At 31.0% G+C, this 15,219-nt stretch overlaps 3 protein-coding genes and 1 pseudogene across 4 annotated transcripts, besides 4 other annotated features; 2 read left to right on the plus strand and 2 right to left on the minus strand.

Moving 5' to 3' along the window:
- Positions 1 to 4,522: part of a mobile genetic element that runs on past the window's edge.
- A 10-nt stretch (positions 4,523 to 4,532) lies between these two features.
- Positions 4,533 to 4,569: a mobile genetic element.
- A 1,163-nt stretch (positions 4,570 to 5,732) lies between these two features.
- Positions 5,733 to 5,770: a mobile genetic element.
- Positions 5,771 to 9,693: 3,923 nt separating this feature from the next.
- Positions 9,694 to 15,219: part of a mobile genetic element that runs on past the window's edge.
- Positions 9,802 to 9,948, minus strand: TVAGG3_0616800 (uncharacterized protein; the record flags this gene model as incomplete). Its single annotated transcript, XM_001284753.2, has 1 exon — positions 9,802 to 9,948. The coding sequence occupies one exon, from the start codon at positions 9,946 to 9,948 to the stop codon at positions 9,802 to 9,804; it is 147 nt and encodes a 48-aa protein (XP_001284754.2).
- Positions 10,034 to 10,773, minus strand: TVAGG3_0616810 (uncharacterized protein; the record flags this gene model as incomplete). Its single annotated transcript, XM_051240200.1, has 1 exon — positions 10,034 to 10,773. A coding segment is annotated over one exon (740 nt), but the record flags the coding sequence as incomplete, so codon positions are not given.
- TVAGG3_0616820 lies at positions 11,240 to 14,446 on the plus strand (annotated as a pseudogene). Its single transcript has one exon. A coding segment is annotated over exon 1 (3,207 nt).
- Positions 14,511 to 15,175, plus strand: TVAGG3_0616830 (uncharacterized protein; the record flags this gene model as incomplete). The annotated part of the gene is made up of 1 exon (XM_051240201.1): positions 14,511 to 15,175. A coding segment is annotated over one exon (665 nt), but the record flags the coding sequence as incomplete, so codon positions are not given.

Genomic DNA, 15,219 nt, shown 5'->3' on the forward strand with positions numbered 1-15,219 from the left:
GAAAGACAAAATTCAATGAAACAATGTTGATTGATGTACATTGACACAGAAACATTGATTGTGTAATCAATCTATTGAAACTACAAAACTTTGTTCTTGAATCTTCTTGGTGAAAGACAAAATTCAATGAAACAATGTTGATTGATGTACATTGACACAGAAATTGATTGTGTAACCAATCTATTGAAACTAAAAATTTGTTCTTGAATCTTCTTGGTGAAAGACAAAATTCAATGAAACAATGTTGATTGATGTACATTGACACAGAAACATTGATTGTGTAATCAATCTATTGAAACTACAAAACTTTGTTCTTGAATCTTCTTGGTGAAAGACAAAATTCAATGAAACAATGTTGATTGATGTACATTGACACAGAAACATTGATTGTGTAATCAATCTATTGAAACTACAAAACTTTGTTCTTGAATCTTCTTGGTGAAAGACAAAATTCAATGAAACAATGTTGATTGATGTACATTGACACAGAAACATTGATTGTGTAATCAATCTATTGAAACTACAAAACTTTGTTCTTGAATCTTCTTGGTGAAAGACAAAATTCAATGAAACAATGTTGATTGATGTACATTGACACAGAAACATTGATTGTGTAATCAATCTATTGAAACTACAAAACTTTGTTCTTGAATCTTCTTGGTGAAAGAAAAAATTCAATGAAAAATGTTGATTGATGTACATTGACACAGAAACATTGATTGTGTATCAAATCTATTGAAACTACAAAACTTTGTTCTTGAATCTTCTTGGTGAAAGACAAAATTCAATGAAACAATGTTGATTGATGTACATTGACACAGAAACATTGATTGTGTAATCATCTATTGAAACTACAAAACTTTGTTCTTGAATCTTCTTGGTGAAAGACAAAATTCAATGAAACAATGTTGATTGATGTACATTGACACAGAAACATTGATTGTGTAACAATCTATTGAAACTACAAAACTTTGTTCTTGAATCTTCTTGGTGAAAGACAAAATTCAATGAAACAATGTTGATTGATGTACATTGACACAGAAACATTGATTGTGTAATCAATCTATTGAAACTACAAAACTTTGTTCTTGAATCTTCTTGGTGAAAGACAAAATTCAATGAAACAATGTTGATTGATGTACATTGACACAGAAACATTGATTGTGTAATCAATCTATTGAAACTACAAAACTTTGTTCTTGAATCTTCTTGGTGAAAGACAAAATTCAATGAAACAATGTTGATTGATGTACATTGACACAGAAACATTGATTGTGTAATCAATCTATTGAAACTACAAAACTTTGTTCTTGAATCTTCTTGGTGAAAGACAAAATTCAATGAAACAATGTTGATTGATGTACATTGACACAGAAACATTGATTGTGTAATCAATCTATTGAAACTACAAAACTTTGTTCTTGAATCTTCTTGGTGAAAGACAAAATTCAATGAAACAATGTTGATTGATGTACATTGACACAGAAACATTGATTGTGTAATCAATCTATTGAAACTACAAAACTTTGTTCTTGAATCTTCTTGGTGAAAGACAAAATTCAATGAAACAATGTTGATTGATGTACATTGACACAGAAACATTGATTGTGTAATCAATCTATTGAAACTACAAAACTTTGTTCTTGAATCTTCTTGGTGAAAGACAAAATTCAATGAAACAATGTTGATTGATGTACATTGACACAGAAACATTGATTGTGTAACAATCTATTGAAACTACAAAACTTTGTTCTTGAATCTTCTTGGTGAAAGACAAAATTCAATGAAACAATGTTGATTGATGTACATTGACACAGAAACATTGATTGTGTAACAATCTATTGAAACTACAAAACTTTGTTCTTGAATCTTCTTGGTGAAAGACAAAATTCAATGAAACAATGTTGATTGATGTACATTGACACAGAAACATTGATTGTGTAATCAATCTATTGAAACTACAAAACTTTGTTCTTGAATCTTCTTGGTGAAAGACAAAATTCAATGAAACAATGTTGATTGATGTACATTGACACAGAAACATTGATTGTGTAATCAATCTATTGAAACTACAAAACTTTGTTCTTGAATCTTCTTGGTGAAAGACAAAATTCAATGAAACAATGTTGATTGATGTACATTGACACAGAAACATTGATTGTGTAATCAATCTATTGAAACTACAAAACTTTGTTCTTGAATCTTCTTGGTGAAAGACAAAATTCAATGAAACAATGTTGATTGATGTACATTGACACAGAAACATTGATTGTGTAATCAATCTATTGAAACTACAAAACTTTGTTCTTGAATCTTCTTGGTGAAAGACAAAATTCAATGAAAATGTTGATTGATGTACATTGACACAGAAACATTGATTGTGTAATCAATCTATTGAAACTACAAAACTTTGTTCTTGAATCTTCTTGGTGAAAGACAAAATTCAATGAAAAAATGTTGATTGATGTACATTGACACAGAAACATTGATTGTGTAATCAATCTATTGAAACTACAAAACTTTGTTCTTGAATCTTCTTGGTGAAAGACAAAATTCAATGAAAAATGTTGATTGATGTACATTGACACAGAAACATTGATTGTGTAATCAATCTATTGAAACTACAAAACTTTGTTCTTGAATCTTCTTGGTGAAAGACAAAATTCAATGAAACAATGTTGATTGATGTACATTGACACAGAAACATTGATTGTGTAATCAATCTATTGAAACTACAAACTTTGTTCTTGAATCTTCTTGGTGAAAGACAAAATTCAATGAAATGTTGATTGATGTACATTGACACAGAAACATTGATTGTGTAACAATCTATAAAATTATTAAACTTTTTAGCTTTCCTTTAATTAATTTTATTATTTTAATTATTTGATCATTAAGTCTCATTGTTTTACAACATCCCCATTCTCTCATTATCTTCGTTTAAATTAATATCTATTTTTAGATTTATTATTATATGAACTTTTGTTTAGGTTCTTTTAAAATAAGTTTCTTTGCGAGAATTAATTATTTTTTGTTTTCCTAAACTTACACATTTATAATGAACATTCAAGCTAAATCGACATTGTTTTGATAATTAAATATGCATTTAATGAAAATATTAATTGTCACTTTTTATATTTGTTAATGAAAATGATTTTTAAGTTATAAGGTGCCATAACAATTGACAAAGAGTTATACATTTGTACAAACACATTTGTACACACTAGCATATTGTAGCAGTTTATATTACAAATAAAGATTCGCTTTATTTTACGAGTTTCAAATTTAGATCTGAACCATGTTGAAGATCTTTCAAATCAATACGACAAATACATTTGTATACACTAGCATATTGTAGCAGTTTATATTCAAATAAAGATTCGCTTTATTTTACGAGTTTCAAATTTAGATCTGAACCATGTTGAAGATCTTTCAAATCAATACGACAAATACATTTGTATACACTAGCATATTGTAGCAGTTTATATTACAAATAAAGATTCGCTTTATTTTACGAGTTTCAAATTTAGATCTGAACCATGTTGAAGATCTTTCAAATCAATACGACAAATACATTTGTATACACTAGCATATTGTAGCAGTTTATATTACAAATAAAGATTCGCTTTATTTTACGAGTTTCAAATTTAGATCTGAACCATGTTGAAGATCTTTCAAATCAATACGACAAATCATTTGTATACACTAGCATATTGTAGCAGTTTATATTACAAATAAAGATTCGCTTTATTTTACGAGTTTCAAATTTAGATCTGAACCATGTTGAAGATCTTTCAAATCAATACGACAAATACATTTGTATACACTAGCATATTGTAGCAGTTTATATTACAAATAAAAATTCGGTATTTATTTTTATAACTTATTTTTTATTACATAGATTTTAATTCTAACCGAAAAATATTTCTAATCTATTTATATATGTATTTTACTTAATGACATTGATGATATATGCAATTTATATGCACGTTTATCAATTATCAATATGAGCCATTGTATTGTTCATGGTAGTAATATTTGAATTTTAATAGTTGTTATCAACACACGTAGCTTTTTGTCCTAAATTTATACTATTTGGTTCCGAAATAAGATTATAAATTTTTTAAATTTAAATTCGACTTTTAAATACACTACTGATCGATTGCTTATATTGAGTTTCTGCTTTGCAAACAAGTTGAGGTTATAATTGTAAGTTTATTTGTATGAAATAAGAAATAATATATGTGACATTTGGATTTTATGCTACCATTTTTCTAAACAGGTGGTAGTGAGTCATTCACTTAAATATTGAGTAATCTTCAATAATGTGTAACGAAGATTTCTCTGAAACCATTAAAATAACGTATATAAATAATCGTATGTCAAAATGTGTGCCTATTTCAATTTTGCACACATTTTGACAGAAATTTGAATGAAATTTAGAGGTTTTTCTTCAAATTTGAATGATGCTTGTCAGAAAAAGTGTCAAAATGTGTGCAAATGTGTGCATTTTATCCATCTCATTTCTTTTGTAATAAACAGAAATTCATCAAAAGTGACAGCTCTCAATTTTTTGACATTTGTAAATTCTAAATTGAATGAGAAAAATGAAATAATACTAAGCATAATACAATATTCTAGATTTAATTATAATTAGGAAAAGTTAGTTTTGAGAGTACTTTTTATAGGCATATAGAATGAAATCTTCTGAAAAATAATATCACATAAATCATATTATTTTCTAATATATAACTATTTTATATAAAAATCAAATTCAATGATCTTAAAAGCGAAGGATAAACCTCAAAATTTACGAATATAATGAGTGGGATATAATGCTTATCTATCATAAAACATATGAAATATCAATTTTTGCTTTACGCCTAATTTTGACGACAATTAGCAAAAATGTTAAATGTTAACACTCAGTCCATTTGAATATGAAAATAAAATTGACTTTGATTAAATGTTTTATTTATCATGCAATTCTTCTTGCGACCAAAGATTTGAATAAAATTTCAAAAAATAAGATAGCTTAAAAATAATATACGGTAGTGTTTACTAATAGATGAATAGTATATAAATTCTATTAAAATGGATTTGATCCAAAAAATATATAAAATTTGATCATAAATAAAATCGTTTTAAATTACTTCTTCATTAAATTAACAATTATTTTTGGTTTTATATTTTTTTGGATCAAATCCATTTTAATAGAATTTATATACTATTCATCTATTAGTAAACACTACCGTATATTATTTTTTAAGCTATCTTATTTTTTTAAATTTTATTCAAATCTTTGGTCGCAAGAAGAATTGCATGATAAATAAAAACATTTAATCAAAGTCAATTTTATTTTTCATATTCAAATGGACTGAGTGTTAACATTTAACATTTTTGCTAATTGTCGTCAAAAATTAGGCGTAAAGCAAAAATTAATATTTCATATGGTTTTATGATAGATAAGCATTATATTCCCACTCATTATATTCGTAAATTTTGAGGTTTATCCTTCGCTTTTAAGATCATTGAATTTGATTTTTATATAAAATAGTTATATTTAGAAAATAATATGAGTTTATGTGATATTATTTTTCAGAAGATTTTGTGTTCTTCTTCAAAATTTTATTTTTTTATTAAAAAGAATCTTTACAAAATATACATTTACTTTAATTAATATTTAAAAACGTGCTCTATCAAAAGTTCCAAAAATTCAATATTTTAGCTTTTCTGAGGTGTCACTTTTGATGAATTTCTGTTTACAACACTTTAAATACAGTTACTTTATATAGAACTCATTTTTCAAAATTAAAAGTAGTTACGACTTTTAAATTTTTTTCCTTTCAATTTGTAATAACTGCTCAAAATTTGCATAAACGATTGTAAATCATATTTTTTATTTTTAAAAATGTTTCTCATAATGTTTTGGATATTTGATATTAAATTTCAATTTTGATTTTGAGACTTTGTTTAATTCACTTCATTTTAGGATATGAGCTACTGATATGACTATACTATAGTACCCAACAGTGGGACAAGTATGAGGAAGAAAAGAGACGCGTTGAAGAGAAGGAAGAGAAGAAAGAGAAGAGGAAGATCGCAAGAGACGTGAAAGAAATAGCAGCAGCAGCTACGGTGGTAGCAGCAGCAATAGTGGAAGCTCTAGCAATGGTGATTGCCGTGTTTCATGAAGAAATTTAACACTGAATATTCCCATTTTATTAATAAAATAATATTTTCATTATACTTTAGCATTTTAAATAGGTTTAAGATGAGTTTACGGTCTCTTCGTAAACAATTTAATTAATATATTGCTTTAAGATATTTTATTGCGTGAATTATTTAGTAATGCCATATACTCGATATGAAAACGTTCCAATTATCATCTAAAATTAGTGAGACCTATCAATTGGTTCGGACAGTTTTCTTGATTGATGATTCTAACCGAATTTCGTAAAAAAAGTTTCATTATGAGAAATAATGAAAACCATGATTAAACTATACGAATGCAACAATAATATTTACGTTTAAAACAAGATTTTTGAAAAAATAATATCATATTTATGAAATTTAACAATTTTTATTTCGTTGTTGGAAACTTGGCGTATTTGTAGCCTTTATCAATGATTTCCTTTATTCCACCTGGTGGAATTTGAACCCAGCACAAAACTGGTACCAAATTACTTGTTGGTGGCGGAATTGTAATATCTGTTGGAATAACTGTTGGAAGATTATTTCCATCTTCTTTAGCTCTCCGAAAAACAAGTATTCTTGGTTAGCCGTTGGTTGTGGTTCCTGAACAGGAACTTTCTGCTCCAATTTAGGTTCTTCGATAATTTCCTGTTTCTCTGGTTGAGGTTCCTTTGGTTTTTCTTGCTTTCTCTCCTTTTTCTGTTGAGGATCAAATTTCTTTTCCTGAACATATTTGGTTTCTTGTGGCGGACGGACGAAAATCTGTTGGTTTTGGTGGTTCTGGTGTTTGTAAATTCAATGCGCCCCAGCCAATTCCACTTGCGGGTGAAAAGTTATGTTTCGGTGCCGTTTTTGGTGCTTCTTTTTCTTCCTGAGGCTTGTTTTGAGCTGGGTTGAAATTTGTATTTTTCTTTTTCTGATAAGGCTGTTTTCCCTTAATAACTCAAAAAAGAAATGAAGTGATTGGCAAATTAATTCAAAATATAATTGAATGAAAATTTATCTAATAACCGTCGGATTTTATTTCCAAATATCAAGCAATTCTTCTGACACGCCATTTTAAAATTTTAGCAATTTTGTGCCAGTAAAATTTTTCCTATCATTCTGATTTCATTATGCAATTAGTATTGGAATATAAAGTGCGCCTGATTCTATAATAAAATTTTCTTCAAACTTGAATTTTAAGCTTCAATCTCGTTTGAATTACTCGTTTAATCATTTTTTGTATCAACTCCATATATGAAATGATGCAATATGACGATTTTCAAGTAATAACATATATCAATAAAAGTACTAATGCTTGAATATATGAAATTATGAGAATCAATCGGATTTTATTTACAATAGCAAATACCCTAAAGTTTTTGTTATTGGAATCTGACACGCCCGTAAATTTTTATAAAAGCTCATTAATACAGCTCCCTGATTGGAGACATTCTTTGTGACATATACCATATACTTATGTAGGCACTAGAGAATCTACCATATGATTTTAGTAGTCTACTAATGACATTCATAGTGCAATTAGACGAAATTTATTTTGCTTGTAAAACCACACTACATGAAGATCCAAACCCATTATTATAACATTATATTACTGGTACATAGTAGTATATATTGCTGAGGTTGAAATCTAAATCTAAAAAGTTATCAAGATATCAAACTAATGTAATTGGCCTAGTCTATTCAATTACAGATATATTAATATATATGATCCGGTGAATTGATTTATACATAATGACATGATATATAAAAAAAATTATAATATTTTAAAATTAGAGTTAAAATTTCACATATCTACATGCAAATGGTTAGAAATGTTATGCATATATCAATCTCGGTTGTGATTTTACTATATAGGAAAATATGTCGGAGTAATGATTCAAACTTTCAAAGTAATGCTTTATTTGAACAATATGAATTGAAATTCATTTTGATAAGTCAGGCTATGAATGATAATGATATAATAACAGTTTAAAAAAAGATAATATTATAAATTTTGAAAAGATTGATATTTTTTATTTAATTTGGAATATTCTTAATTCCAATTGATGTAGAATGTGGTATCATGTCAATTTTTGAAATTCGGCTAATTTTGGAAAGACATTTTGAATTGGGTATCAATTGTTAAAATTAAGCTTGGTTATTAATGTAAGTCAAATGCAAAATAAGGGAGAAGACAATATTTGTAATTAAATGTAACAAATTCACAATTTGAAGAATATCAATATAATTTGAAAAAATTGTTAATTTCATAGGCAACAAGATGTCTATTGACACTGCATATAATTGTGAATATATTTCATTTCAAAATTGATAGAGATTTAAAAACTACATGCGTAAAATGAAAACTGATGATAAATGATATAAACTAATATGATTTATAACATTGAGTGTTTTGATAAACTAAATAGATGTAGAATTCAATAATTAATGAAAATATTAAGATTTTTAAAGATAAATACAAATCATATGGTAAATTTGTGTTTAAGGGATTTTGAATAAGGATATTGTTTATGTACTAATTATATGTATGGACAGGCAAGAAAATAAAGAGATTGTATAATGAGAATGTGATTGCAAAAGTTTGACCGACAAGAGTGTAATATGCACTCTGTCGGTCACAATGTGTCATTCGGGAGACATTGCCACTGCATGTCCCCAGATTGGCACACTGTTCCGCATTCATAACTTGAATGCGGAACTTTGACCGACAAGAGTGTAATATGCACTCTTGTCGGTCACAATGTGTCATTCAGGGAGACATTGCCACTGCATGTCTCCCAGAATGAGACAATTTGTTGCAATCAGAATGTGATTGCAAAAGTTTGACCGACAAGAGTGTAATATGCACTCTTGTTTTAATAAATTTTAATTACCATATAAGTATCTTTACATACAATCTTTACATTATAATTTTTCCTAATTAATATTTATTTCATATTTTTTGTGCTTAATCTAACTTATAGCATGTACTGAACTATTTTACAGACTCTACTGAGCTATCTCAACATATAAACCAGTGAAAAAAAACACATATATACTCACTTCATATTCTGATCTCATGCCATATTATCGCAAAAACTATATTTATACACCACACCTCATAAAACATCATTTTCGCCCTATCTAAGCGTTCAAAACCTATTTTTCCCGCGTAATCTGATTCTTCAGGATCCGCTGATTCGATTTCTGCCGTCAGATCGCGAAAATATGCATTACATAACAAGATATACACAAATTACTAAACTTAATATTTTCCTTAAAATTGCAATTCCTCCATATGACAATATTTATTATCTTCTCCGTTTTCCCTCACAAATACATTTAATTTTCTGAGTAATACGTATAATAAAATAAGGGTTTCGTTTTGCGAAAAAAACGTACAATAAGCAATTTCGCTAAAAAAACATTTAGCTAGCAATTTCGACCTTTGACTCCACTCAAGACGTCACTTTTTTTAATTTTGCGGTATCATATTTTTGGAAAATCTTTATGAATAAAAAAAAAAAAAAAAAAAAAAAAAGGTAGTGGGGCTTCCAGGCACTTCGTGCCCTCTAGCCCCGAAGATGTTTTGTATAAATGAAGTTTTTATTCGGAAAATTGTTAGTCTTCTGGTGTGAATTCGGAGGACTCTTCTTCTTCCTCCTCCTCTTCTTCCTCTTCTTCGTCATCGTCGGCGTAGTGGAGGAGGACGTAGTTCATCCAAATTCTGTATGGACGTCCTGATTTGGATTTAAATGAGATGGACATATTTTGTGTGAGTGTTATTTCAGTTTCGATAAAGAGTTGGTGTGCTGGTTTGAATATATGTTCGACGTTGGAGAATTTGTGCAACTCATCTTCTCCCAATTCTGTATTGATACAGACTTCGATGAAGTCACCACTGAGAATGTCTTCACCTGTGGGCATATCCACAACAATTAAATGAACGACACAATAGTTGTGAAATTCATTAGTAGGAAATACTGTTGCAGGCGTATTATATGAGGGGAAAAATGTTTTTTCTTCCCCAAATTCATCTGCTACTTCATCTTCATCGTATCCGTTGTTAAAAGCTTTAAATTCATGTACAATTTGAGCAAATTGTTGACGGAGATTTGGTGGCATACGTAAGCAAGCTTGTAACAATGTCCTACCTTCCACACACTCAGCAAATATGGGAAGGTAGGAACATATAATGTCCGTCAATTGGTCCTGGTTGGGGACCAATTGACAGAGTTTTGTGTATGCCGTTATTGTTTCTTTAACGGTATTTGTGTAGATACGGTTATATGGAGTATTTCCCTGGTTGTTAAGGGAAAAATACTCATCCGATTGTAATTTCAATCTTGACCTCAACTCTTTGTTCGGTATTCTTTGGTCTATTCTTAGAGCTGTATTTGTTCGTGCGGGCTGTGGTTTTAAAACATTCGAGTCAAGTTTTAATTGCTTCGAATTGGATGTCGATTTGAATTGGGAGTCTTTTGAGTTCTCCTGAGCTTGGTTCTGTATTAAAGACTGAATAGCAGTGTCAGCTTCTTGTTTTTCGAGATAGTATTCTATTGAATTGGGCTTCACTGTTCGAGACGCGTACATTATGAAAAATGAACTGTTTTTTTCGGACCACTCATAGAAAAGTTTGAGATGAACCGTTTTCGTCAACGGTAACCCCCTCTATTTTTTTATTTTATTTAATAGTTACCGTTGGAAAACCGTTCCATCTCAAATATTGAATGAACTATAAACGTTTTTTGTTTTCTATATATACTTTTTTGTCCAACGGTAAAACTTTTTGCACAACGGTTTTTGAGAGTCGTCGCCGTTGACTTTTTTGTAGAGCACTCAAAATAGTATAACTTTGTCCGGACAAGTAAGGGTCTATCGTCGCTACAGGAAAAGTTACAGGCGTTCCAAGGAAGTATACTTTGAGAAGCCTTTTCTCTTAAAACAAGATAGGACGGTTATTTTACAAAACTGACAACACTTTGACCGAGTAGTTTTTTGTGCTGAACAAAAGTGTCATATAAACATCTGTCAAAAACCGTTTTTTACTTCACTTAAAATGCCACGTAAGCTACGTAAGAATATACGTAAGAGGAAGAGAGCATTGAAACATCCAATAGTAAAACTGACACCACAACAACAGTTGCAACAACAAATTATGAATGACCCCACTATGTTGCAACAAATGTCAAGCAACCCTATGCTTTTAAACCGAGTTATGGTGCACAGAGTGGAGGTTTAAGAGCGGCACTTTTAGCGAAAATGGCAGGCTATGGTGGAGCTGCAGACGGAACAGCTTATAACCCTCAAAGTCAAATGAATTTGAGTTCACTCAAAAATCAAATAACAGATGTCAAAAAGTCAAACATAGACATACAGAAACAAATAAGTGAAAACGAAAAGAAACTAGAATATGACAGACACACAAAGAAACTCAATGAGTTAAACGTAGAGAAAAAGAAGAAAGAAGAACAACTGAAAGAACTAAGTACAGAGGAATATGCGAAAAAAGTGTCAGAAAAAGCAGCAGAAGTAGCAAAAATGGAACAAGATGTTATAAATTTGAAAAACCATACTACTCAATATAAAGTACTGAAAGATGAAGAAATAAAACAAAAAGCCCTGAAGACATATATGGATAGCGATGAGTATAAAAAAGAAGTTGAAGCAAATGTAAAGGCAGAAAAACTTTTACAGTTGCAAAACCAAACCGTACAGTATGAAAACTTAGCACAAGAAAGTAAAAATAACGACGCAGCCATGCAAAAGGCAATGAAAAGCGCAGAATATATAAAAGCTAATAATGACTGGTTAGATGCCCAAGCCAACGCTAAAGCAGCCCAACTTATAGGGTCAATAAGGACAAAAATACAAGCGGATGAAGACAGTTCAAATGAAGCTTTAATGAATGCTGACTTTAAGAACGCCTTCGAAGCTCTTCATAGTAAGGTGAAACTAGTGAACGACTTCTCATCTGGAAAGAAACTGAAGTCTGAAGGTTTCGACAACGAGTTAAGAGAAGTAGCACAAAATATGACGAAAATAACAGATGCAGCAACGAGACAGGCAGTTCAAAGTGCCTATGACGCCGTTAGAGCAACTGTTGTGGAAAGTCAAGAAAAAGAGTTACAACAGACCAAAACAGACCTAGTAAATGCTTTCTTAAAAACGAAAAGTCAGGTAGGACATTATGCTGCAGATGGAACATATGTGCCAGCTGGTGGAACTTATATACCACCAAACCCTCCAAGAGAAGCACCTGCACCAGGACTACCTAAAACATTTACATCGTCACATGGACACAGACACAGGCATGCACCAAAACCAACACAACAACCAACACAACAACCAACAGTTCAAAATCCAGCACCACAACCAACAGTTCAAAACACTGCACCACAACCAACAGTTCAAAACACTGCACCACAACCAACAGTTCAAAACACTGCACAGCAACAACCACAAACAGAGCAAGGACATAAAAGAAGTAGAGAACAAGGAAACCAAGAATTCTTAAAAATGCTTAAGGAAAATTATGGTTACCCAGATACTCTTGACTTTAGTGACAGATATAAAGAAGCTATTAGAAAGTTCAAGGAAGGAAATACTGACCCGAACCTATTTAGCTTTATGGTTCAGCACCAAATGGGATATAATTTCAAACCTGGAAAATACAAGCTCGCTAAGGGATATGATTTAATAGCATATCATCCAAATGACATGGATGAATTTACTCCGAGATATTTGGTGTCAGAGATAAATGATAATTCAACTATCTTCATGAAACGCGTAAAAAATAGAGACGGAACGAAAGAAGAAAGGGTTATGAATGCGGATGGCTTAAATAGGGAACTTGTTAAAAACGGTCTCGGAATATATGAAATGCCAGCAGATGAGGTACAAGAAACTCCACAGGAAGAAGTTCAGATACAACCAGACATGGAAGAAATAGTTCAGCAACAACAGCTAGAAGAGCCTGAAGGAAACGAACAAGTCCCTCCTTTGGAAACTAACTTCACAGAACTAGATGAAGATTTGGAACAGCCGAAAAATCTTGACCCTCAACAAGAGTATGCGGAGAATATGGAATCTTTCCAAGAGTCTAAGAAAAATTCGGCTGACATAGTAGAAGAATATCGAAAAATGTTCGCCGACATACAAAAGACTCCAACATCAGATGAAAATATTCAGCATAGAATGGAAGTACTGAAAGAAATGTACGCAAATACAACAATCCTTTTTACTTACGAGCATATAACGTTCAATCTTTGGATGAACTCGGTGAAAATAAAAGGTTAAATTTCAACAAAACATATAGAAATGAAACATTGTTTAAAGTTCATTCAGAACCTAACCAATATGGAAACAAACCTACTTTTGTTTCTGCAGACTATGGAACTACAATGAGATGGGGTCATAAAGCTAATCCGGATAGGTGGTTCATAAACTTACAACCACAATTCCAAGAAGTTGTAGACGCAATGGAAGTGAATGGTGAACCAGATATAGCTGGTATTTTCAGCGCGGCTTTAATGCCATTGAAAGATATGAAAGATGCAGATATTTTGGACCAGTATGAAATGAACATGGCTGATGGAAATATAACACCTGACGTTCTAGAACATTTATCTCAAAGAACTACACAGAACCATAGAGATGGTATATTTGGTGAAGAGTTTAGAAAGAAAGTTAGGGAGAAGGAAGGAAGAGAACCTATTGTACATGACCTTGCAAACGAAAGTTTACAAAATGTCATAAAAACTTACTTTGCAGACAATGAACCGAGAAGGGATGAATATTTAAGAAAACTCAAATGGACAGTACCAAATGAAATGTTAGTATTGAAAAACATGTTCCTTGACAAAATAAAACCAACTACAGAAATAAATGACGCAAGACTGAAACATTGGGTAAAAGCTTTCCCATTCACAAAAGATATGTTGGTAACATGGAAAGAAAACCAGAATGGCTACAAAAACATATATTTGGAAACGAGCTTATTCCATATGGACAAGCTCTGTTTGAAGAGCTTGAACCGGAAACTCAGGAAAGAGTCATGCAAACAATACGCGAAGACTCAAATACAAACTATGACAAAATCTTTCTAGGATATAGGTTACCTGAGATGGGCGACCAGAGCCCAAAGGCAAAAAGGACATGGGAAATTTACAACATACTAGGTGAACATGAGGCAAAGATGCAACAACTTGAAGCAGAGGGCAAGTTACCAAAAGCGACACCAAAGAAGAAGAGTAGAACAAAGTAAAGCTTGGTCCGAGTGGGTTCTATTATGACATAATTCAACTATTCTATATTTTTACCCATATGAAATGTACGCCGCTCAGAATATAACGCCAACAGTTTTGGATGCCATGAACGGAAATGTTTCCGAATGGTATAACGAATGCGACAATGCCATTAGAAGGTCAGAAATAGTTCCTGGAACTTACGAATATACAACTGCTGTTTCTTATGGAAACGTAGGTGAGTTTGGAGAAGGTTCTTCAACAACAGTAGATATTGCTTGCGACAGGTTTCATATTATTTCTATTGACAACTCATTCTTATACGTGGAACAAGACATTGAAATAAAACCTTCTGCCAAGTTGTCTGACAAGAAAGGTTGCAATGGAATTTTCTATGTCGGATACCAATATGCTCCAGAAGTTTTCATGGGATATAAGATATATTCTAACTCTGACTTAGTTCAAACAGTAACATGGGCAAACTATGAATGGTTCGCTTTGAGAAACTCAGTACAACCACAAGCTAGAGAACAAACAGACCAGTATGCAAATATTGAGAAAATAAGAAGACTTGACCCTAACGTTCCAGGAGTTTATGTTAACCTTTCTGGTTCAGATGGAACTGCTGCCACTAAAGTAAAACTGAAACTTAGAGTTCCTTTGTCATCTTTCCTCATCTTCAGGTTTTTAAGATACTTGCCAAACTGGGCAGGAAAAATTTCTATTGAACTTACTCCAAGCAAAAATAACTTAGTCATTGCACCAACACAAGACCCATTCACATACAGACGTA

This window comes from Trichomonas vaginalis, chromosome III (assembly GCF_026262505.1).
Source record: "Trichomonas vaginalis G3 chromosome III, whole genome shotgun sequence".
NCBI classification, from domain to species: Eukaryota; Parabasalia; order Trichomonadida; family Trichomonadidae; genus Trichomonas; species Trichomonas vaginalis.